This window comes from Grus americana, chromosome 6 (assembly GCF_028858705.1).
Source record: "Grus americana isolate bGruAme1 chromosome 6, bGruAme1.mat, whole genome shotgun sequence".
Taxonomy (NCBI): Eukaryota; Metazoa; Chordata; class Aves; order Gruiformes; family Gruidae; genus Grus; species Grus americana.
Window position 1 is genome coordinate 42,981,210 of NC_072857.1, and position 21,575 is coordinate 43,002,784.

The 21,575-nt window shown below is 59.1% G+C and overlaps 1 protein-coding gene across 1 annotated transcript; it reads right to left on the reverse strand.

The window, feature by feature from the left end:
• Positions 1-3,351: 3,351 nt before the first annotated feature.
• Positions 3,352-21,219, reverse strand: LOC129207874 (maestro heat-like repeat-containing protein family member 7). The gene is made up of 7 exons (XM_054829509.1): positions 21,192-21,219; positions 20,606-20,737; positions 20,180-20,356; positions 19,880-20,035; positions 4,127-4,228; positions 3,595-3,697; positions 3,352-3,551 (listed from the first exon to the last, which is right to left on the reverse strand). Exons 1-7 carry the CDS (start codon positions 21,207-21,209, stop codon positions 3,352-3,354), a joined length of 888 nt encoding a protein of 295 aa, XP_054685484.1. The 5' UTR covers positions 21,210-21,219.
• Between the last annotated feature and the right edge of the window lie 356 nt (positions 21,220-21,575).

Below are 21,575 nucleotides of genomic sequence, written 5' to 3' on the forward strand. Positions count from 1 at the left end.
ATACATGTATTTACAAACATACGTATGTACGCAAATACACACACAATGATGTGTGTATACATAACCACAGCGCCTTTCATCTGGCAATCTGCACCAAAGCATCTATTGCCCTGTAATTCTCTATTTGCTGGTGTTCTATCAGTGTCTGCTGCTTCCCGGGTTGGAGACTAAGGCATTGACTAATGCAGACCTCGTTATCCCATTGCACAGGAAAGCTCAGAAGATTTGTATCGTTGGCAGTCATGCTGTTATGTTCCATTGTGAGAGTGGGTGGACTTGAAGGATCTCTCTGTCTCAGTGTACAGTGGAAGAAGATGCATTCATCAGTGTGAAAATAGGAAGAGCAAAAGTTCTGTGAGATGCAAGAATAACCACAGAGTATTGTGATGGTTTTCTCTCCACCTTAAAGGACAATCATCGTGTATTTTGTGTCTGCTCCCACTCCTCTCCACAAAGGAAGTTTTAAAGATGGAGTGAAACCCAAAGCACAGCTGCGATTGTGTCCTTTGCACGGCCACTGTAGGAGCCTGCTGCATTGTTTTTTTATTGGGTATGTCCTTTCTTGGCCATTGAGCTCCCTGGCTGCCAGCACAGCCTTTGTGTCACAAGGTGGAGACAGTCAGTCTGTGATCAGCCCCAGAGCCAGATCTCCAGATCCACGCTGGACCAGAGCAGCTTCCCCTGCAAACAGTGCTGGACCAGGCTCTGTGGGGACCTGTAAAACCAATCAAAGCAACCCTGGTTGCCTTTCCATGATGACAGTGTGTAGGGATTACCGTAACCAGCCGTGGATGGTTGCTGAGAAAGCAAGGTAGCATTCTCATGCAAAATCATCCATATAGCACCTACAGCATTTATACATCTATCTCAGCAGCTCCCTTCTCTGCCTCCCACCGCGCAGTGTGCTTCTGTGATCACGTCAGGGCTGCCCTTGTTCCCCTCCGTCTCTTAACACAGCTCTTGTCCCAAAACACGGGCAGCTCCAATGTTCGCGCACCAGAGGCCGTGGGGACACAAATGGCCTGGGGCTGCAGGCTGTACCCCACCCAGCCCTTGCCACAGGAGACGTGAGCGCTGCAGAGCGGGTGCCCGGGAGGAAAAAGGTTTTCCTCTCCTTTCCTCTTGCTCTTGCAGGCTGGCGGAGCAGCTGGCACCTGTGGCCAGGCCACAGGCTGGGGTATGGCCAGTGCTGCCACTGGCTGCTGGAAAGCCATCATGGCTGGTTACTCTCTCCTGAGGGTCCTGGTTGCTTCAGGGTTTTCCACTGTTTTACTCCACAAAGGAAGGACATGCAGAAGGCAGCAACTTCTCCGCAGTCCCGTACTCAGAAAGCATTGCCTTCCACCTAGTCACGGCAGCTCTGCGGGCCCTGAGCTCTGTGTCAGCAGGGTCTTGGCCTCAGTGCTGTGGGCTGGGCAACAGGGGGGCCCAGGCTGGTTGCCCGCCCTGCCTCTGCTCACGGCCCCTCGCCAGCAGCACCCAGCAGGCCTGGGACTGCGGAGGCCCTGTCTCCTCCTCCAACAGCCTGGCCAGCCTAGGCACGTTGGGGGCATCCCCACCACCTTGCCAAGGCCTGGCCTCGAGGGCTTCTACCGCAGGGATGGGAGACACCTCAGGGAAGCACCACAGAAGCAGGGTGGCAAGGAACGAGGTGACTGTGTGGGGGCTCCTCATGGCCTCCTGCCACTCTGTCCTCTCATGGCCGCCTGCTCCCAACGCCTCCGGGCCTCCTACCGCTTAATCCCCTCAGGGCTTTCCCACCACCCTGCTGATTCAGGGCCGTCCGCTGCCCTGATGCACCAGAAGACACCCCACCACCTGTCCCCTCATGGCTTTTTGCCACCATGTCCCCTCAGGGCCTCCCCAGCACCTCATCCCCTCACGACCTCCCACCACTCTGTCCCCTCAGGGCCTCCAGCTTCCATGACACACCTGAAGGTGCCCCACTGCCTTGTCCCCACAGGGTCTCCCCCCAGCCCAGCAAACCTGCCCTGCCGCGGCACAGCACTGAAGGATCTCCACGGCAGCCAGCTAAAAAGGCACCTCAGACCCCTCAACAATCCAGCCAGCATCACATAGGCAGGAAGCATGGCTGGGAGAGTATTTGTGGACATCTCCAAGGACAAGATTTTCAGGCATCCCCACAGCTCTGAGCTCTGCCCATGAGCTTTGTCAGAAGCATTAAGGCTTCAGCAGAAGAAACAAAGGGGGTTCTGGACACTTTTCCAACCACGCTACACACGCAAGAGCCCTTTTTCTTCTCTTCCCCAGTGCCCTGGGGACACTAGGGAGCAAAGCAAGGTTGGAGAACAATGCGCAGAAGAGAAGCAGCTCAAGATTTGCAGGTACAGCCATTCCTGGGCTGCTCACCACCACCACAGGATGGCCAAGTCCAGCACCAGGAAAGCGTGTGGGACAAGCTACAGAAATAAAGGCTCTGGAAGAGCCTAGAAATCTGATCACTTCTGGGTTGGTGTTTTTCTCTTTTCCTCCAGAGCTTCCTTTCTGCATCTGTACGGAGTGTTGGCAGCTGCAGCCGTTAGGTTCAGCTCCCCTTAAAAAGTATGAGGTTACGCAGGTTTAAAGGCCTTTAATTGGTCTCGCCCTTTCGTGCTCCAGGGTCTCGGTGCATAACACCACGGATTGCATATTCCCCTGCTGGGTGACAGAAGAGCTGTCCCAGGAACAGGGAGAGGCCGGGAGCCACCCGGCCCTCCCCACAGGCTCAGGCGGCCCAGCACACGGAGCTCCTGGGATCACCTCTGCACAGAGCTCCAGCAGCACAGCCAGCCACTGTCCTGGAGAGGAGGCCACCTACTCCACGCCTTGTGGAGTAGGTCCTGCAGTGCCTGCAGCCTGACTCCAAAGGAAGGTCTTCTCTCTGCACCTCTTAGCAGGAAGAGGGTTTGAGCTGCCAGGTTTGAGACGGAGGGGCTGATGTCATTTGTCATGCCTTGAAGGGCTGGAGGAAGAGAGAGGAACAGAGCCAAGGTCAGAGCCCGCATCTGCAGGGACCCCAGGCACCCCTCCTGCCGGGCCGCCCCACCCAGCTCTTCCCATGGCCAGGACAGAGCAGGGGCCAATGGGATCAGCCGCAAGGTGCTGGCCACGAATACCCCACGTGCCCCTGAAATCTCTCTCTGCTCTGCCAAAGCCAGCCCCTTGTCTGCGCAGGGAGCAGAGCCTCCCCGGCCGGGGCAGGGATTCCAGCTCCCTGCCCAGGGTCTTTCCTCCTCCCCGCCGTGTCCCGCTGCCCTCACTCACCATTGTAGATGATCTGGAGCTCCTTCTCCTGATACCTCATCCGTCGCCCAGCGAGCCCTAGGAACACGCAGCCCATCACAAATCCCGCTACCCCAGCAGCGCAGCTTCCCCACGACAGCCCCGCTGCACGCTTTCCTGCCCTTGGCAGGGCTGAGCGCGGGGCGTTCCAAGGGCAGGGGAGGGAGAGGGTGGCAGGAAGACCCGCGGGCTCCACATCGTGTAGTCGGTGTTCCACAGCCACAGGGCCGATTCCTGCTGCCGGCGCAGCAGCTGCGGCTGGGGCTGAGCTGCAGTGGGGCAGGGAGGGACCCCCAGGGGGTTGTGACTCACCAATAAACCTGACGGCCGCCTCTCGTATGGACTCCTGTGGGCTCTGCAAATACAGCAGGGACTGCAGCAGGTACTCATCTGCTCTGCTGCTGGGCTCCGTCAACTGGAGAGAACACAAGGGGATGGAGGGAAGGGTTAGCGCAGACTCTCCCCCTTGGCCGGCTGCTCCATATGCCCAGCATTGGCCTCCCCTGCCAGGACACCCACGATGCCCGGCCAGCAGCCAGCTGGTGCTGGGGTTTGGAGGGAGCAGAGGGCTGGGTGCTCCCCGGGGAGCTGTGGTGCCACCCTGCTGCCAAAGCCCAGCTGGGCTGGGGCTCCATCGGCACCCCTGGGCTCAGGGAGGGAGGGAGAAGAGACGGGAGGAGAGCCTGTGGGGCTGCACACACGAGGGACGGGAGCGTGTGTGGGGTGCAGGCTGGCGGTGATGGGCTGAAGCAGCGGGCAGAGGCATAGCCGCCAGCCCCACACACTGGGCATTGGGGCATGGGGCTTGTCCAGGCTGGGTCTGGGGTCTCGTGGCCATCCTTACCAGGCACTCGCCGACCGCCCATGTCCGCTGCTTCTTCAGCAGCCGTCTGAGCTTCCTCTTCTTCAGGAATGTGGCAGCTTGAAGCATGGTTTCCTGACAGGCCTGCAGAGCAGCAGAGATTGGGAGGTGGCACCCCTGCCCAGGACACAGCACCTGCGTCCCTTGCACCTGGGCAAGGCTCAGGGCCTTTCCTGGGCCCTGCTGGCAAGATGCAGCAGCTGGGCAACGCCTCCGTCGGTGGGTTTGGTGCCCAAGCAGAAGAGTGGGGCAGCCCTCATGTCGGGCACCTGGTGCTGCCGGGGCAGCAGGACAGAGGCCCCTGGAGCTGCTGCTCTGTAGCCAAGGCCAGGAAGAAGCTGGAGCACTGCAGTCCGCGAGGTGCCAGGGCAGCAGGCAGCCGAGCCACCTCCCACGGGGAAACCAGCAGGTCAGGAATCCTCACCTCTGCCACGCGCTGGTTCTCATCGTGCAAGTGGTAGAGCAGTGGGAGCAAGCTCTGCTGCACATGTGCCTTCAGTGGCTTTTTTCCCACTTCCGATACAAACTCCATCACATCTCGGAAGAGGTGAATGGAGAGCAGTTGCACATAGCTGGACTCCTGGTGGAAAGGAAGAGGGCAAGACCTCAGCGCCGGCTGCTCCAGGCCCACCTGGGCACGGGTCTGTAAATCTGCAGGGCACAAAGTTCCCTGGCAGCACCCAGCACCCGTGAGGAGGGGAGGGTGGATGTTACAAAGCCTTACGTTCTCAAAGTGTGGCCGGAGCGCCTCAGCCAGCTGCTGAGCGATGGGGCTGGCAATTGGGATGTCCATGTTCTGGACCACGTTGCTGAGCACAGACAGGGTCATCCCGACCACCTCCCCGTCTGCATCCTGCAGTAGCCCTATGAGCCTTGGTAGCAGGAACCGCATTCTTTTCGGCTGTGTGGAACATAACGGCATGGTGTGAAGCCGTAAAAGGCTGCTCTGCCAAAACCGCTCCAGGAGTTCGGGCCCACGCTACTGCCTCAGGGTCCAGGAGCCAAAGGGCCGCCCCGAAGGACTCGGGCAGGTGAACACGGAGGCAGGAGAGCTGGGAGCAGCTACCACAGCTCCCGAAGCCCAGCCAAGTCCAAGCTACTGTGTTACCCAGCACACCCCACCCAGACCCACCCCACAAGCATGGTTTTAGCTGCCTGCCCCTGCTCACCATCAAGGATCTCCTGGACATCACAATGAGGGCTCTGAGCACCACGCGACGCATCGCTCTGCACTCACTCTGCAGGTACCTTGGGATGAGCTGCAGGATGCTATCAGCATTTATATCAGGGCAGGCCATGAGCTGAAACACACAGAGCAGTGACACAAGGGTGCCCGGCTGGCAGGACCCCAGCACCGCGCAGGGCTGGCTCCAGCCGGCAGCACAGGGCACGAGCACCGTCCCAGGCAGCCGAGCCTGAAGGCGGTAGTGACTGCGGAGAGCCCCTGGGCTCCTGGCTCTGTGCCGCGGGGCACACAGCACAGGTCGCTCTCCCCCTCCGCTGTGCCTCCCAGCCCTCGGCACCTTCTGATTCCTCGGCCCAAGGAGCCACGATGGAAGAGCGAGAGCTGGCACAAGGGGGACACAAAACGCAGGAGGGGACAAGCGTCACCCCAGCAGCAAGGAGCCAAGGGCACGCAGCGCAGACCACCCCTTACCTCAGCACCACACACTGGGCTCCCCCTGCAGCTGCGCCTACGAGAGGGCAGAGTGGCTGGAGGCAGCTCAGCGAGGCAGTGCTCGCCATCAGGCTCACCTCGACAAGGAACGCCATGGCAGGGAGCTCCCAGCATGTCTCCTTCCCACTCAGCAGCTTGACCAAGTAGCATGCGATCCAGTTACGCGCGTTTCTTGACATATGGCGCATCTCTCTGTCAGGAGGAAGAAGGCACCGTTGGCCCTGAGCAGGGCAGGCAAACCTCTCTTGGCACTGACTGGTCTTTCCCCACCACCCCTCGCCAGGAGAAAGGCGGTGCCCACCACAGCAGATGGAGCCCTCATTCTGTGCCGGCAGCCCAGGCCCCACGGGAGGGGACGCTGGTGCTTTGGGAGGTGGCCGCTCCCATGCACCCACCTCTCCCAGGCTTTTCCAGTCTGCTGGGCCATTCCTCGGTGACAGGTCCCTCTCACCCACGCCCAAGGAGATTGTGTGGGGCTCCCTGTCTGCAGGGGAACAATGGAGGGGGGGAGCAGGGAAAAGGGGGCTCTCACCTGGCCAGCAGACCCATTGCGCAGTGCTGGGTCTCAGCGTTGAGCAGTGTGTCCCAGCCACGCTTACGCTCAACTTCAAACATCACGTTTTCATAACCAAGGCGGCAGAACAGTGCTTTCATGGTCAGCACTGCAAATCTGTGTGCAGAGCAAAGCCCAGGTGATGCTGGGAGCCCTGGCCCCAGCTCTGGGGCCATGGGAGGGATGGGAGGACTGGGATGCAGTACCTGTTGGGGTTGGTGGGAAGGCAGCCTTCCTCCTGGCATTGCCTCCAGAAGGTGCTGACCTCCTCTGGCATCTGCTCTGTGCTGAAGAAAATCTGGAAGAGCAGAGCCAAGAGGAAACGAGCAAAATGCACCTTCAACCTCCATGGGCGCCTGGGCAGACGGAGGATCTCTCGCAGCACCCTGGTTGCCTGCAGAAAACAAAACACCCAGAGACAGCGCTCAGTGCTGAGACGTCCCCGTGGCAGGGCCTGAGCGTGGGAGAGCAAGGCTCAGGCACTGCCCTGGCCCTCCACATGGTCACAGCAGCTCTGCAGGCCCAGCTTCCCCCTGGAAGTGCTTCCCTTCCCACCACACCGTGCTGGCCTAAAAGGATGTCAGGAACCCAGTGGACCCGACTTCAGGGGCCACACGATCCCCAGGGGGCTCACAGGCTACTTACCTGCTCCAAGGTGGAGGCATCCCTTTGCACAAGCGCATCGAGCATGGCAGCACAAGCCTCCGCATCACAGAAGCCAGAGCCTGCCATGCCCTTGATAGCCGTGAGGGTGCTGTCTTCACGCTGACGGGGCTTGAGGGATTCCCAAAACTTCTGCAGGAGAAGGAAGGGCAGGGAAGAGAGGGATGTCACACCGAGTGTCCCAACAGCGGTGCTTGGCTGAGCAGCGAGAGCAGGCCCAGCCCAGGCAGGGTTGGCTGCTGGGTACCTGTGCTCTGCTGTGGGAGAGGGCACGGGTGTTTGCCTGCTCCTGCTCTTCTTCTCATGGCTCCCAGTCTAGGTCTGGCAAAGACCCAGTACAAGCAGAGCTGAGGGGCTGCGGGAGAGGCTGGAGAACACAGCTGAGCCCCTCACTCACCAGGCAGTGCCAGCTGTGGGACAGGGGCTGCTGAGAACACTGACCCCTGTGTCTCTGGCCCCAGGTTGGGGCTGGGGGTGCCCAGTGGATGGAGGTTGGCCGGAGTCCAACCGTAGGCAAGAAGCCCATGCCCTCTTCCCCTTTTTCCCTGGGGATGTCCCTGGGGCCTCCAGCTGCCCCGTCCCCTAAGTGTGTCCCACCTGTGTGTCCTTGGGGCCCTCCGCCCTGTCATCCCCTCGGGGCCTCCCAGCAATCCCAGTTCTGTGGGCCACCCATGGGCAGTGCCTTTTATAGGGACACCAAGTCTTGGCTACAAGGACCTCTGAGTCTGCCTTGCAGCACAAAACCCCTTTTCCTGTCATATAAAAATATTTATTATTATGGTCTTAATGCCTCTATACATATTATTAATGATATTTGTTCAATGAGGGCAGTGCGAATGAATTAGCTTCATTCACGTTCCTTTTGAACACCTTGGTTCAGTGCTCCGTGACACAGCGATGCGCAGGTCCAGTTCTGGGTTCAGTGTATTTGGTGCTTGGTTTAATGGCCGCCATCACTGGAAGAGAGACCTCCCGCAGACACGAAGCTCCAAATGCGAGAGGGGCATTGTTGGCCGTGCTTGCTGCATCCTGATGGACCTCCTGTGTTTCCCAGTCCCCCCTTCTCAATTCTGCAAAGGGTTTTGCTGAAAGTCGGCCAGGAAATTTCCCCCATCCTGGATCTCGCTCAGTTATGCTTGCAAACAATTCAGGAGGTCTTGGTGCCTTTTGCTGTTCTTAACAAGTGGCTTCACACCCCTGTGAAACCCTTTCTCTGGGAGACTGTTAAGCAGGTTCGAAAATTCTGCCTCCGAGGTTTGGAAGCATCCAGACAGGAGAGCTTTTATGGGGGCACAGGGCAGCAAAACCACTTGACGGCAACGTCTCCAAAGGTCTGTTTTCAAAATGCCCTCTCCCCAGCATGGTTCCCTCCCGAAAGCAGTTACTTTCTCACTCCTTGGTCACATGTCACCTTCAACTTGATGGGACAGATTAAGGGCGTTTATTTTTTTGAAAGTATCTGTTGGGTAGCGTACTCCTGACAGCCCCTTGTCCTCGCAGAAACAGCCAGCAAACCTGGAAGACATGTCTTTTTTTGTGCAAGAAAATGCACAACTCGCCTTCAAGCGCTTTGCCACAAGAGGACCAGCAAGCAAACCCCTGTGTGGCTCAGAAGTTTTTCCTGGTCACTCCCCATCTCACGACCAAGGATTGTAAAGACTCCACGGTTTGAAGGCCTTGTTTTTATAAAATTAGCCATGCCTGTGTAATCACTTGCCTACGAACAACCCAGCAAGTGGCTTTCATGTGCTGTTCCTGCAACTTCACCCTGGGATCCATTTTTTAATGCAGCCACTTCACCACTGTCCTACCGTCTCATACCCAGCCTGTTGCCATCACACCCACCGAGGTGTGTGATTCTTCTCTGCCTTGAATCCCAGTCATCATGATAAAAATCCTGAAAAGCGACAGGCACCGTGGGAGCCTGCTGAGTTGGATTTTTATTGGGTATGTCCTTTCTTGGCCATTGAGCTCCCTGGCTGCCAGCACAGCCTTTGTGTCACAAGGTGGAGACAGTGGAGCAGTCTGTGATCAGCCCCAGAGCCAGATCTCCAGATCCACGCTGGACCAGAGCAGCTTCCCCTGCAAACAGTGCTGGACCAGGCTCTGTGGGGACCTGTAAAACCAATCAAAGCAACCCTGGTTGCCTTTCCGTGATGACAGTGTGTAGGGATTACCGTAACCAGCCATGGGTGGTTGCTGAGAAAGCAAGGTAGCATTCTCATGCAAAATCATCCATATAGCACCTACGGCATTTATACATCTATCTCAGCAGCTCCCTTCTCTGCCTCCCACTTGCTTTGTTCCCTAGTGTCCCCAGCACACTGGGGAAGAGGAGAAAAAGGGCACTTGTGCTCGGCAACAGTTGCCCAGACGTGCAGCACGGTTGGAAAAGTGTCCAGAACCCGCTTTGGTTCTTCTGCTGAAGCCTTAATGCTTCTGACAAAGCTCATGGGCAGAGCCCAGACCTATGGGGATGCCTATGGAGATGTCCACAAATACTCTCCCAGCCATGTTTCCCACCCATGTGATGCTGGCTGGAATGTTGCCATTTTAGCTGGCTGCTGCAGAGATCCTTCAGTGCTGTGCCATGGCAGGGCAGGTTTGCAGGGCCGGGGGCAGACCCTGAGGGGGTGGGGCAGTTTGGAGGCCCTGAGGGGATGGGCTGGTGAAAAACCCTGAGAGGACGACGCAGTGGGGCGCCTTCAGGTTTGTAATGGTAGCTGGAGGCCCTGAGGGGACAGAGTGGGGGGGGGGGCATGAGGGGATGAGGTGCTGGGGAATCCCTGAGTCAAAGAGGTGACTGGAGGCCCTGAGGGGACATGGTGAAAGACCCTGAGGGGACGGGGCGGTGGGGCGCGTTCCAGTATGTCATGGTACCTGGAGGCCCTGAGGGGATAGTGTGTTGAGAGGCCCTGAGGGGACTGGCTGGCAGGAGGCCATGAGGGGATGAGGGGCTGGGTAGGCCCTGACAGGAGGCCCTGAGGGGACTGAATGGCAGAGGGCCTTGGGGACAGAATGGTGGGAGGGCATGAGGGGCTGAGGTGCTGGGGAGGCCCTAGGGGACAGAGTGGCAGGAGGCCATGAGGGGATGAGGTTCTGGGGAGGCTCTGAGGGGACTGAATGAGGATAGGCCCGAGGGGGCAGAGTGGCAGGAGGCCATGAGGGGCTGAGGTGCTGGGGAGGCCCTAGGGGCAGAGTGGTAGGAGGCTATGAGGGGATGGAGTGGTGGGGTTTCTTCTGGTGCGTCAGGGCAGCAGGTGGCCCTGAAGGGTGGGGTGGTGGGAAGGCCCTGAAGCGGCAGGGTGTCGGGAGGCCCTGAGGGGACAGGAGTGGCAGGAAGCCCTGTGAGGACAGGGTGGCAGGAGACCATGAGGAGCCTCCACGCAGCCACCTCGTTCCTTGCTGCCCTGCTTCCAGGGTACTTCCCTGAGTTGTCTCCCATCCCTGTGGTAGAAGCCCTCGAGGCCAGGCCTTGGCAAGATGGTGGAGATACCCCCAACATGCCTAGGCTGGGTTGGCTGAGGGAGGAGGAGGAGGAGACAGGGCCTCTGCAGTCCCAGGCCCGCTGGGTGCTGCCGGTGAGGGGCCGTGAGCAGTGGCAGGGCGGGCAATGAGCCCGTGCCCCCCGGTTGCCCAGCCCACAGCACTGAGGCCAAGACCCTGCTGACACAGAGCTCAGGGCCTGCAGAGCTGCCGTGACTAGGTGGAAGGCAATGCTTTCTGAGTACGGGACTGCGGAGAAGGTGCTGCTGAGATAGATGTATAAATGCTGTATGTGATATATGGATGATTTTGCATGAGACACCTTGCTTTCTCGGCTGGTTACGGTAATCCCTACACACTGTCATCATGGAAAGGCAACCAGGGTTGCTTTGATTGGTTTTACAGGTCCCCACAGAGCCTGGTCCAGCACTGTTTGCAGGGGAAGCTGCGCTGGTCCAGCGTGGATCTGGAGATCTGGCTCTGGGGCTGATCACAGACTGCTTGACTGTCTCCACCTTGTGACAGAAAGGCTGTGCTGGCAGCCAGCGAACTCAATGGCCAAGAAAGGACATATCTTTTGTGACCCTCCATGATATGGGCGTTGGCAGTGATATGGCCACCCCACAGTGCCCAGAGGACGCAACGGGACAGGACAGGACGGAGTGGGGCTGCGAGGAGCCCCTGCGCTGCCACCTCCTTCCCTGCTGACCTGCATCCGTGGCGCTTTTCTGAGGCATCTGCCATCCCTGTGAGAGGAGCCCTCGAGGCCAGACCTACACAGGATGGCAGAGAGAGCCCCCAGCGTGCCCAGGCTGGCCTGGATGGGGGAGAAGAACAAGGAGACGAAGAAAGGTGCTGGGGCTGCCCCAGCATGGCAGCCTGATGAGCTGGAGCAGGTCCAGCCTCTGCAGGCGGGTGAGTGACTGAGCTGGGCCCCATGCCATCCCCCATGGACATCCCCAGGGAAAGAGAGAAAGGGGTCAGTGTTCCCAGCAGCCCCTGTCCCACGGCTGGCCCTCCCTGGCGAGTGTGAGGCTCGGCTGTGTTCTCCAGCCTCTCCTGCAGCCCCTCAGCTCTGCTTGTACTTGGTCTTTGCCAGATTTAGACTGGGGCCACGAGAAGAGGAGCAGGAGCAGGCAAACACCCGTGCCCTCTCCCACAGCAGAGCACAGGTAACCGGCAGCCAACCCCACCTGGGCTGGGCCTGCTCTCGCTGCTCAGCCAAGCACCGCTGTTGGGACACTCGGTGTGACATCCCTCTCTTCCCTGCCCTTCCTTCTCCTGCAGAAGTTTTGGGAATCCCTCAAGCCCCGTCAGCGTGAAGACAGCACCCTCACGGCTATCAAGGGCATGGCAGGCTCTGGCTTCTGTGATGCGGAGGCTTGTGCTGCCATGCTCGATGCGCTTGTGCAAAGGGATGCCTCCACCTTGGAGCGTGTAAGTAGCCTGTGAGCCCCCTGGGGATCGTGTGGCCCCTGAAGTCGGGTCCACTGGGTTCCTGACATCCTTTTAGGCCAGCAAGGTGTGGTGGGAAGGGAAGCACTTCCAGGGGGAAGCTGGGGTAATGGCTTCATCTTTCAGAACTCCATCTCTCAACCATGTCTTTTCCAGGTGCTGAGCACTGTGAGGTGCATCTGCCGCTGGCTCAAGTCCAACACGGATGTGTCTGCCGAGCACAGGCTGGACAACACCCTTCTGGAGCTGACCCACATGCACGCCCATGATGTGGTGGTGACCCTCCTGCACTGTGCCCCAGTGTGTGACAGCTAGGGGGCCCACCTGCCTCGAGGGCTCAGGGCTCATCAGCCTTTAGAGCCCATCAGCGTGTAGAGCCTGTCGCACGTGGGGTGTCAGAGAGAGGGAGCTTTTCAGGACCCTCTGACCCCTCTGTTTGCCTGCCCTGGCATGGCAGCCCCAGAGCCCGCTGCCATGCTCCCTCCCTGCCCATCACGGCACCATCACTCGGCCGCCAGCTGCCGCAGGGCCGAGCCTGCTAGCTGCTCCTAGCTAGGGGCAGTGGGCAGAGGCAGGGCTGGCGGCCAGGCTGGGCCCCTGGGGTGGCCCGGGCCATGGCACTGTGGCCAAGACCCCACTGACACAGAGCTCTGGGCCTGCAGAGCTGCTGCGCCCATGTGGAGGGCCATGGTCTCCGCGAACAAGACTGCAGAGAAGGTGCTGCTGGAGCTGCTCTGTGCGCTGGAGGACTGGCCACTGCAGAGCACGTCCACCTCTGATGGGGAAATAATGGACATCTTTGCCCTGGCTGTGAGTTTCTGGACCAGGCCTTTGCTTGCCTCCGCAGTTGCCTCTCCGGGTGGCTCTCCATCCTCCCCCACCGCTGCATCTCCCTGCCTCACGTGGAGGGCTGGAAGCCTCCCTGGCTTAGGGACAGGTTTAGGGGCAGCCGGGACAGGTGCTCCCCCTGGTTCTCCTGTGGGATGGGGCAGCGCCTGAGCCTCACCCTCCCACGCTCTGGCCCTGCCATGGGGATGTCTCGGCATTAAGCGCTGTCTCTGGGTGTTTTGTTTTCTGCAGGCAACCAGGGAGCTGCAGGAGATCCTTCAGCTGCCCTGGCACCCATGGAGGTTGAAGGTTCATTTCCCCCGGCTCCTCCTGGCGCTGCTCTTCCAAAGTTTCTTCAGCAGAGGGCAGTTGCCAGAGGAGATGAATACCTTCTGGAGGCAATGCCAGGAGGAAGGCTGCCTTCCCACCAACCCCAACAGGTACTCCATCCCAGCCCTTTTATCCCTTGTATGGTTCCCGGCATGACCTGGGCTTTGCTCTGCACGCAGATTTGCAGCGCTGACCAACAAAGAAATGCTCTGCTGCCTTGGTTATGAGACCATGGTGTTTGAAGTCGAATGGAAGCCTGGCTGGGACACACTCCTCAACGCTGAGAGCCAGCACTGCACAATGGGTCTGCTGGCCAAGTGAGAGGCCCCTTCTCCCTACGCCCCCGACCATTGTTCCCATGCAGACGTGGAGCCCCACACAATCCACTTGGGTGTGGGTGAGAGGGACTTGTCACCGAGGAATGGCCCAGCAGACTGGAAAAGCCTGGGAGAGGTGGGTGCACAGGAGCAGCCACCTCCCAAAACACCAGGGTCCCCTCCTGTGAGGCCTGAGCTGACGGCACAGAACGAGGGCTCTGTCTGCTGTGTTGAGCACTGCCTTTCTCCTGGCGAGGGGTGGTGGAGAAAGACAAGTCAGTGCCAGGAGACATTTACCCGCCCTGCTCAGGGTCAATGGTGCAAGGAGAAGGAGGAGAAGAAGGAGAAGGAGAAGGAGACAGGCTGTGAGGTCCCTGCCATGGCATTCCTTGTTGATGTGAACCTGATGGCGAGCGCTGCCTCACTGAGCTGCCTCCAGCCACTCTGCCCTCTCGTAGGCGCAGCTGCGGGGGGAGCCCAGTCGGTGGTGCTGGGGCAGGGGGTGGTCTGCGCTGCGTGCCCTTGGCTCCTTGCTGCTGGGGTGACACTTGTCCCCACCTGTGTTTCGTGTCCCCCTTGTGCCAGCTCTTGCTGTTCCATCATGGCTCCTCAGGCCAAGGAATCAGAAGCTGCTGAGGGCTGGGAGGCACAGCGGACGGGGCGAGCGAACTGTGCCTTGTGCCCCGTAGCACAGAGCAGGGAGCCCGGGGGTCTCCACATGTCACCAAATATGGGATAATAAACTCTCCAATACACCGTTTTAGTATTAGAAAGCAGGCATTGCTTTATTTGGCACCGGATGCATGGGGGATCGTTCTGCCTATCATGCATACCCTCAAACAAAAGTTCATCCTTTATATGCCTTAAAGACATGAATATTCAAACATTTTCCAAGAAGTCTCCGCCTCTGTGCCTAGAGAGCATTTACATACTGCTGGCGTGGCAAAACTACACTGCGCGTGCGCAGGGGTCTCGGGTAGTCATCGGTGGTCGTTTGGGGAGTTAGCCCCCCACTCCTTTTTCCCTTTTATGGTCACAACTCTTGAGGACAGTTCCTTCTCCTTGCATGTTTCCCAACTCTGTTGTCCGGCCAAGCAGTTCTTCCTTATCAAGCCTGTTTGGGCAATCCTGCCAAGATGTTTCTGTTCTCAAGGTTAGGATATCTTCTCTGTATACATTAATTACTCACAGGCCTTGCTAAATTCAAAGCTAATCGTTCTTTGGTAAAAGAATATCTCAACACCGGGGCCATGCGAGCAAGAGGAGGGTTGGTCTGGAGTACCTGTTGGGGTTGGTGGGAAGGCAGCCTTCCTCCTGGCATTGCCTCCAGAAGGTATTGACCTCCTCTGGCATCTGCTCTGTGCTGAAGAAACTTTGGAAGAGCAGAGCCAGGAGGAGCTGGGGGAAATGCACCTTCAACCTCCACGGGCGCTTGGGCAGCCAAAGGATCTCCCGCACACCCTAGTTGCCTGCAGAAAACAAAACACCCAGAGACAGTGCTCAGTGCTGAGACATCCCCGTGGCAGGGCCAGAGCGTGGGAAGGTGAGGCTCAGGCGCTGCCCCATCCCACGGGAGAACCAGGGGGAGCACCTGTCCTGGCTGCCCCTAAACCTGTCCCTAAGCCAGGGAGGCTTCCAGCCCTCCACGTGAGGCAGGGAGATGCAGTGGTGGGGGAGGATGGAGAGCCACCCGGAGAGGTGACCCTGGGGGCAAGCAAAGGCCTGGTCCAGAAACTCACAGCCAGGGCAAAGATGTCCATTATTTCCCCATCAGAGGTGGACGTGCTCTGCAGTGGCCAGTCCTCCAGCGCACAGAGCAGCTCCAGCAGCACCTTCTCTGCAGTCTTGTTCGCGGAGACCATGGCCCTCCACATGGGCGCAGCAGCTCTGCAGGCCCAGAGCTCTGTGTCAGTGGGGTCTTGGCCACAGTGCCGTGGCCCGGGCCACCCCAGGGGCCCAGGCTGGCCGCCAGCCCTGCCTCTGCCCGTTGCCCCTCGCTGGCAGCACCCAGCGGGCCTGGCCCTGTGGCAGGAGGCGAACGAGTGATGGTGCGTTGATGGGCAGGGAGGGAGCATGGCAGTGGGCTCTGGGGCTGCCATGCCAGGGCAGGCAAACAGAGGGGTCAGAGGGTCCTGAAAAGCTCCCTCTCTCTGACACCCCACGTGCGACAGGCTCTACACGCTGATGGGCTCTAAAGGCTGATGAGCCCTGAGCCCTCGAGGCAGGTGGGCCCCCTAGCTGTCACACACTGGGGCACAGTGCAGGAGGGTCACCACCACATCATGGGCGTGCATGTGGGTCAGCTCCAGAAGGGTGTTGTCCAGCCTGTGCTCGGCAGACACATCTGTGTTGGACTTGAGCCAGCGGCAGATGCACCACATGATGCTCAGCACCTGGAGGGGAAACAGCTGAGAGATGGAACCATTTCCCCAGCTTCCCCCTGGAAGTGCTTCCCTTCCCACCACACTGTGCTGGCCTAAAAGGATGTCAGGAACCCAGTGGACCCGACTTCAGGGGCCACACGATCCCCAGGGGGCTCACAGGCTACTTACCTGCTCCAAGGTGGAGGCATCCCTTTGCACAAGCGCATCGAGCATGGCAGCACAAGCCTCCGCATCACAGAAGCCAGAGCCTTCCATGCCCTCGATAGCCATGAGGGTGCTGTCTTCACGCTGACGGGGCTTGGGGGATTCCCAAAACTTCTGCAGGGGAAAGAAGGGCAGGGAAGAGAGGGATGTCACACCGAGTGTCCCAACAGTGGTGCTCAGCTGAGCAGCGAGAGCAGGCCCAGCCCAGGCGGGGTTGGCTGCCGGTTACCTGTGCTCTGCTGTGGGAGAGGGCACGGGTGTTTGCCTGCTCCTGCTCCTCTTCTGGCGGCACCCAGTCTAGATCTAGCCACCAGCCCTATGGCCCTGCTCAGTCACTCACCCATCTGTAGTGGCTGGACCTACTCCACCTCATCAGGCTGCAATGCTAGGGCAATCCCAGTGAACGACCCAGCGAGTGGCTTTCATGTGCTGTCGCTGCAACCTCACCCTGGGATCCATTTTTTAATGCAGCCACTCCACCACTGTCCTACCGTCTCATACCTGGCCCATTGCCATCACACCCACCGAGATTTGCTTCTTGTGCCAGGGGTTTCTGCGCCACGCTGCCCAGCAACGCTGGGATCCTCCCCACAAAAGCCCACCTCAAACGTCACTGTGCAGCTGGTGAGGCCCTGGGAGACCCCAGGCAGGTCGAAAGCGGAGGAAACGCAGCACCCGCGTGGCTGGAATAACGTCAGCGATGATGCCGACTGAGATAGTGCCACAGGGTAAGACATGGCAGTCTGCTTTGTGGAAAGGCTATTTATTCGTCCCTCTCCTCATTGATGCGACCTATGAACCGCCTTACTAGCCTTCACAAACAAAGCTTCAGCTGTCAGCTGTCCACCAGTGAGCCTCGTCTATGGCTCTGCCATTAGGAAAGCAAAGATCAAAACAGACGAAAAGACTTATGCTTTTCGACAACTGGACATCTGGCACGTGTTTTGGGGGCCTCTCCGCAGGTTACTGCTAAGAAATTTCCCTTTGTGGCAGACATCACTTGCTCTGCCTCTGCACGGACCTTGTAGAGCACCAGCCTGTTGGGGACTTTGGGGTTCCTTTATTGCACTGCATCCTGACAGGCAGCAATAAATAGAAGGTTGTGACGGTGACGTCTGGCAGGCCACACTACATGCTGGTAAACCACCAGCACATTGACAACGATCTCCACCAAAGCAGACTGACTAGAACAAGCACCTCCCGTTTTGCTTTGCGAAAGTGATTGTGACGCTGCATCTTTGGTCCCGGGAGCCTCTGATATTTTAAGAAACCGCACCAAAATGGTAGTGGTAAAAAATTCTGGGGACCTGTCCTTTTACATGAATTAGTACAGAGCTCAGGGCAGCAAGTTCTGCTGTGCTGTTTCAGCCTCACTGAAAGAGTGAAAGGCAGCAGAGGACAAGCTCACATGCAAGTAGGTTGCAGAGAAAAGAACATCCACCTTTCCAGCTCAATAGAGCAGAGGGATTAGAGAGACGAGAGCTCCCATGGCCAAGGGTTTCCAGCAGCATCTTCTCTGCCTTGAATCCCAGTCATCATGATAAAAATCCTGAAAAGCGACAGGCACCGTGGGAGCCTGCTGAGTTGGATTTTTATTGGGTATGTCCTTTCTTGGCCATTGAGTTCCCTGGCTGCCAGCACAGCCTTTGTGTCACAAGGTGGAGACAGTCGAGCAGTCTGTGATCAGCCCCAGAGCCAGATCTCCAGATCCACGCTGGACCAGAGCAGCTTCCCCTGCAAACAGTGCTGGACCAGGCTCTGTGAGGACCTGTAAAACCAATCAAAGCAACCCTGGTTGCCTTTCCATGATGACAGTGTGTAGGGATTACCGTAACCAGCCATGGGTGGTTGCTGAGAAAGCAAGGTAGCATTCTCATGCAAAATCATCCATATAGCACCTACAGCATTTATACATCTATCTCAGCAGCACCTTCTCTGCCTCCCACCGCGCAGTGTGCTTCTGTGATCACGTCAGGGCTGCCCTTGTTCCCCTCCGTCTCTTAGCACAGCTCTTGTCCCAAAACATGGGCAGCTCCAATACTCGCGCAGCAGAGACCGTGGGGACAGAAGTGGCCTGGAGCTGCGGGCTGTACCCCACCCAGCCCTTGCCACAGGAGACGTGAGCGCTGCAGAGCGGGTGCCCGGGAGGAAAAAGGTTTTCCTCTCCTTTCCTCTTGCTCTTGCAGGCTGGCGGAGCAGCTGGCACCTGTGGCCAGGCCACGGGCTGTGGTATGGCCAGTGCTGCCACTGGCTGCTGGAAAGCCATCATGGCTGGTTACTCTCTCCTGAGGGTCCTGGTTGCTTCTGGGTTTTTCCACTGTTTTACTCCACAAAGGAAGGACACGCAGAAGGCAGCACCTTCTCCGCAGTCCCGTACTCAGAAAGCATTGCCTTCCACCTAGTCACGGCAGCTCTGCGGGCCCTGAGCTCTGTGTCAGCAGGGTCTTGGCCTCAGTGCTGTGGGCTGGGCAACGGGGGGGCCCGGGCTGGTTGCCCGCCCTGCCTCTGCTCACGGCCCCTCGCCGGCAGCACCCAGCGGGCCTGGGACTGCGGAGGCCCCGTCTCCTCCTCCTCCTCCCTCAGCCTGTCCAGCCTAGGCACGTTGGGGGCATCCCCACCATCTTGCCAAGGCCTGGCCTCGAGGGCTTCTACTGCAGGGATGGGAGACCCCTCATGGAAGCACCAAGGAAGCAGGGCAGCAAGGAATGAGGTGGCTGCGTGGAGGCTCCTCATGGCCTCCTGCCACCCTGTCCTCTCAGGGCCTTCTCACCATCCCCCTCAGGGCCATCTGCTTCCCTGAAACACACCACCACTCCATCCCCTCATAGCCTCCTGCCACCATGTCCCCTCAGGGCCTCCTGCCACCCCTTTGCTGCAGGGCCTCCCCAGCACCTCATCCCCTCATGGCCTTGTCAACAAATATGGGATAATAAACTCTCCAATGCTCCATTTTTACTATTAGAAAGCAGGCATTCTTTATTACGGCGCCGGATGACGCAGCCAGTCACAAATCCCGCTCTTCCCAGCAACGCAGCTCCGCAGCCACAGGGCCTATTCCTACTGCCAGTGCAGCAGTCGCAGCTGGGGCTGAGCTGCAGTGGGGCAGGGAGGGACCCCCGGGGCGGTTGTGGCTCACCAATGAACCTGACAGCCACCTCTCATATGGACTCCTGTTGGCTCTGCAGGTACAGCAGGGACTGCAGCAGGTACTCATCTGCTGTGCTGCTGGGCTCCGTCAACTGGAGAGAGCACAAGGGGATGGAGGGAAGGGTTAGTGCAGAGTCTCCCCCTTGGCCGGGTGCTCCATATGCCCAGCATTGGCCTCCCCTCCCTGCCCAGCAGCTGGCTGGTGCTGGGGTTTGGAGGGAGCAGAGGGCTGGGTGCTCCCCGGGGAGCTGCGGTGCCACCCTGCTGCCCAAACCCATCTGGACTGGGGCTCAGTTGGCACCCCTGGGCTCGGGGAGGGAGAAAAGATGGGAAAAGAGCCTGCAGGGCTGCATACCCAAGGGAGTGGGGCATGTGTGGATTACAGGCTGGCGGCAATGGGCGATGGGAGACGGCACCTGGGCAAGGCTCAGGGCCTTTCCTGGCCCCTGCTGGCAAGATGCAGCAGCTGGGCAACGCCTCCGTCGGTGGGTTTGGTGCCCAAGCAGAAGAGTGGGGCGGCCCTCATGTCGGGCACCTGGTGCTGCCGGGGCAGCAGGACAGAGGTCCCCAGAGCTGCTGCTCTGTAGCCAAGGCCAGGAAGAAGCTGGAGCACCGCAGTCCGCAAGGCGCCAGGGCAGCAGGCAGCCGAGCCACCTCCCACGGGGAAACCAGCAGGTCAGGAGTCCTCACCTCTGCCACGCGCTGGTTCTCATCGTGCAAGTGGTAGAGCAGTGGGAGCAAGCTCTGCTGCACATGTGCCTCCAGTGGCTTTTTTCCTGCTTCTGCTACAAACCCCATCGCATCTGGGAAGAGGCGAATGGAGAGCAGTTGCACGTAGCTGGACTCCTGGTGGAAAGGAAGAGGGCAAGACCTCAGCGCCGGCTGCTCCAGGCCCACCTGGGCACGGGTCTGTAAATCTGCAGGGCACAAAGTTTCCTGGCAGCACCCAGCACCCGTGAGGAGGGGAGGGTGGGTGGTTCAAAGCCTTACGTTGTCAAAGAGTGGCCAGAGTGCCTCAGCCAGCTGCAGAGAGATGGGGCTGGCAATTGGCACGTCCATGCTCTGGACCACCTTTATGACCACAGACAGGGTCATCCCGAGCACCTCCCCATCTGCATCCGGCAGTAGCTCTATGAGCCTTGGCAGCAGGAACCGCATTCCTTTGGCCTGTGTGGAACATAACGGCACGGTGTGAAGCCGTAAAAGGCTTCCTGCCAAAACCGCTCCAGTGGTTCGAGCCCACGCTACTGCCTCAGGGTCCAGGAGCCAAAGGGCCGCCCCGAAGGACTCGGGCAGGTGAACACAGAGGCAGGAGAGCTGGGAGCAGCTACCACAGCTCCCGAAGCCCAGCCAAGTCCAAGCTACTGTGTCACCCAGCACCACCCCCCCAGACCCACCCCGTGTGCCACTGCTCACCATCAAGGGTCTTCTGGACTTCACGACGAGGGCTCTAAGCACCACGCGACGCATCGCTCTGCACTCACTCTGCAGGTACCTTGGGATGAGCTGCAGGGTGCGATCACCCTTTATACCAGGGCAGGCCACGAGCTGAAACACACAGAGCAGTGACACGAGGGTGCCCGGCTGGCAGGACCCCAGCACCGTGCAGGGCTGGCTCCAGCCGGCAGCACAGGGCACGAGCACCGTCCCAGGCAGCCGAGCCCGAAGGCGGTAGTGACTGCGGAGAGCCCCTGGGCTCCTGGCTCTGCGCCGCGGGGCACACAGCACAGGTCGCTCTCCCCCTCCGCTGTGCCTCCCAGCCCTCGGCACCTTCTGATTCCTCGGCCCAAGGAGCCACGATGGAAGAGCAAGAGCTGGCACAATGGGGACACAAAACGCAGGAGGGGACAAGCATCACCCCAGCAGCAAGGGGCCAAGGGTACGCAGCACAGACCACCCCCTGCCCCAGCACCACTGACTGGGCTCCCCCTGCAGCTGTGCCTACGAGAGGGCAGAGTGGCTGGAGGCAGCTCAGTGAGGCAGCGCTCGCCATCAGGCTCACCTCGACAAGGAACGCCATGGCAGGGAGCTCCCAGCGTGTCTCTATACATCTATCTCAGCAGCTCCCTTCTCTGCCTCCCACTTGCTTTGTTCCCTAGTGTCCCCAGCACACTGGGGAAGAGGAGAAAAAGGGCACTTGTGCTCAGCAACAGTTGCCCAGACCTGCAGCACGGTTGGAAAAGTGTCCAGAACCCGCTTTGGTTCTTCTGCTGAAGCCTTAATGCTTCTGACAAAGCTCATGGGCAGAGCCCAGACCTATGGGGATGCCTATGGAGATGTCCACAAATACTCTCCCAGCCATGTTTCCCACCCATGTGATGCTGGCTGGAATGTTGCCATTTTAGCTGGCTGCTGCAGAGATCCTTCAGTGCTGTGCCATGGCAGG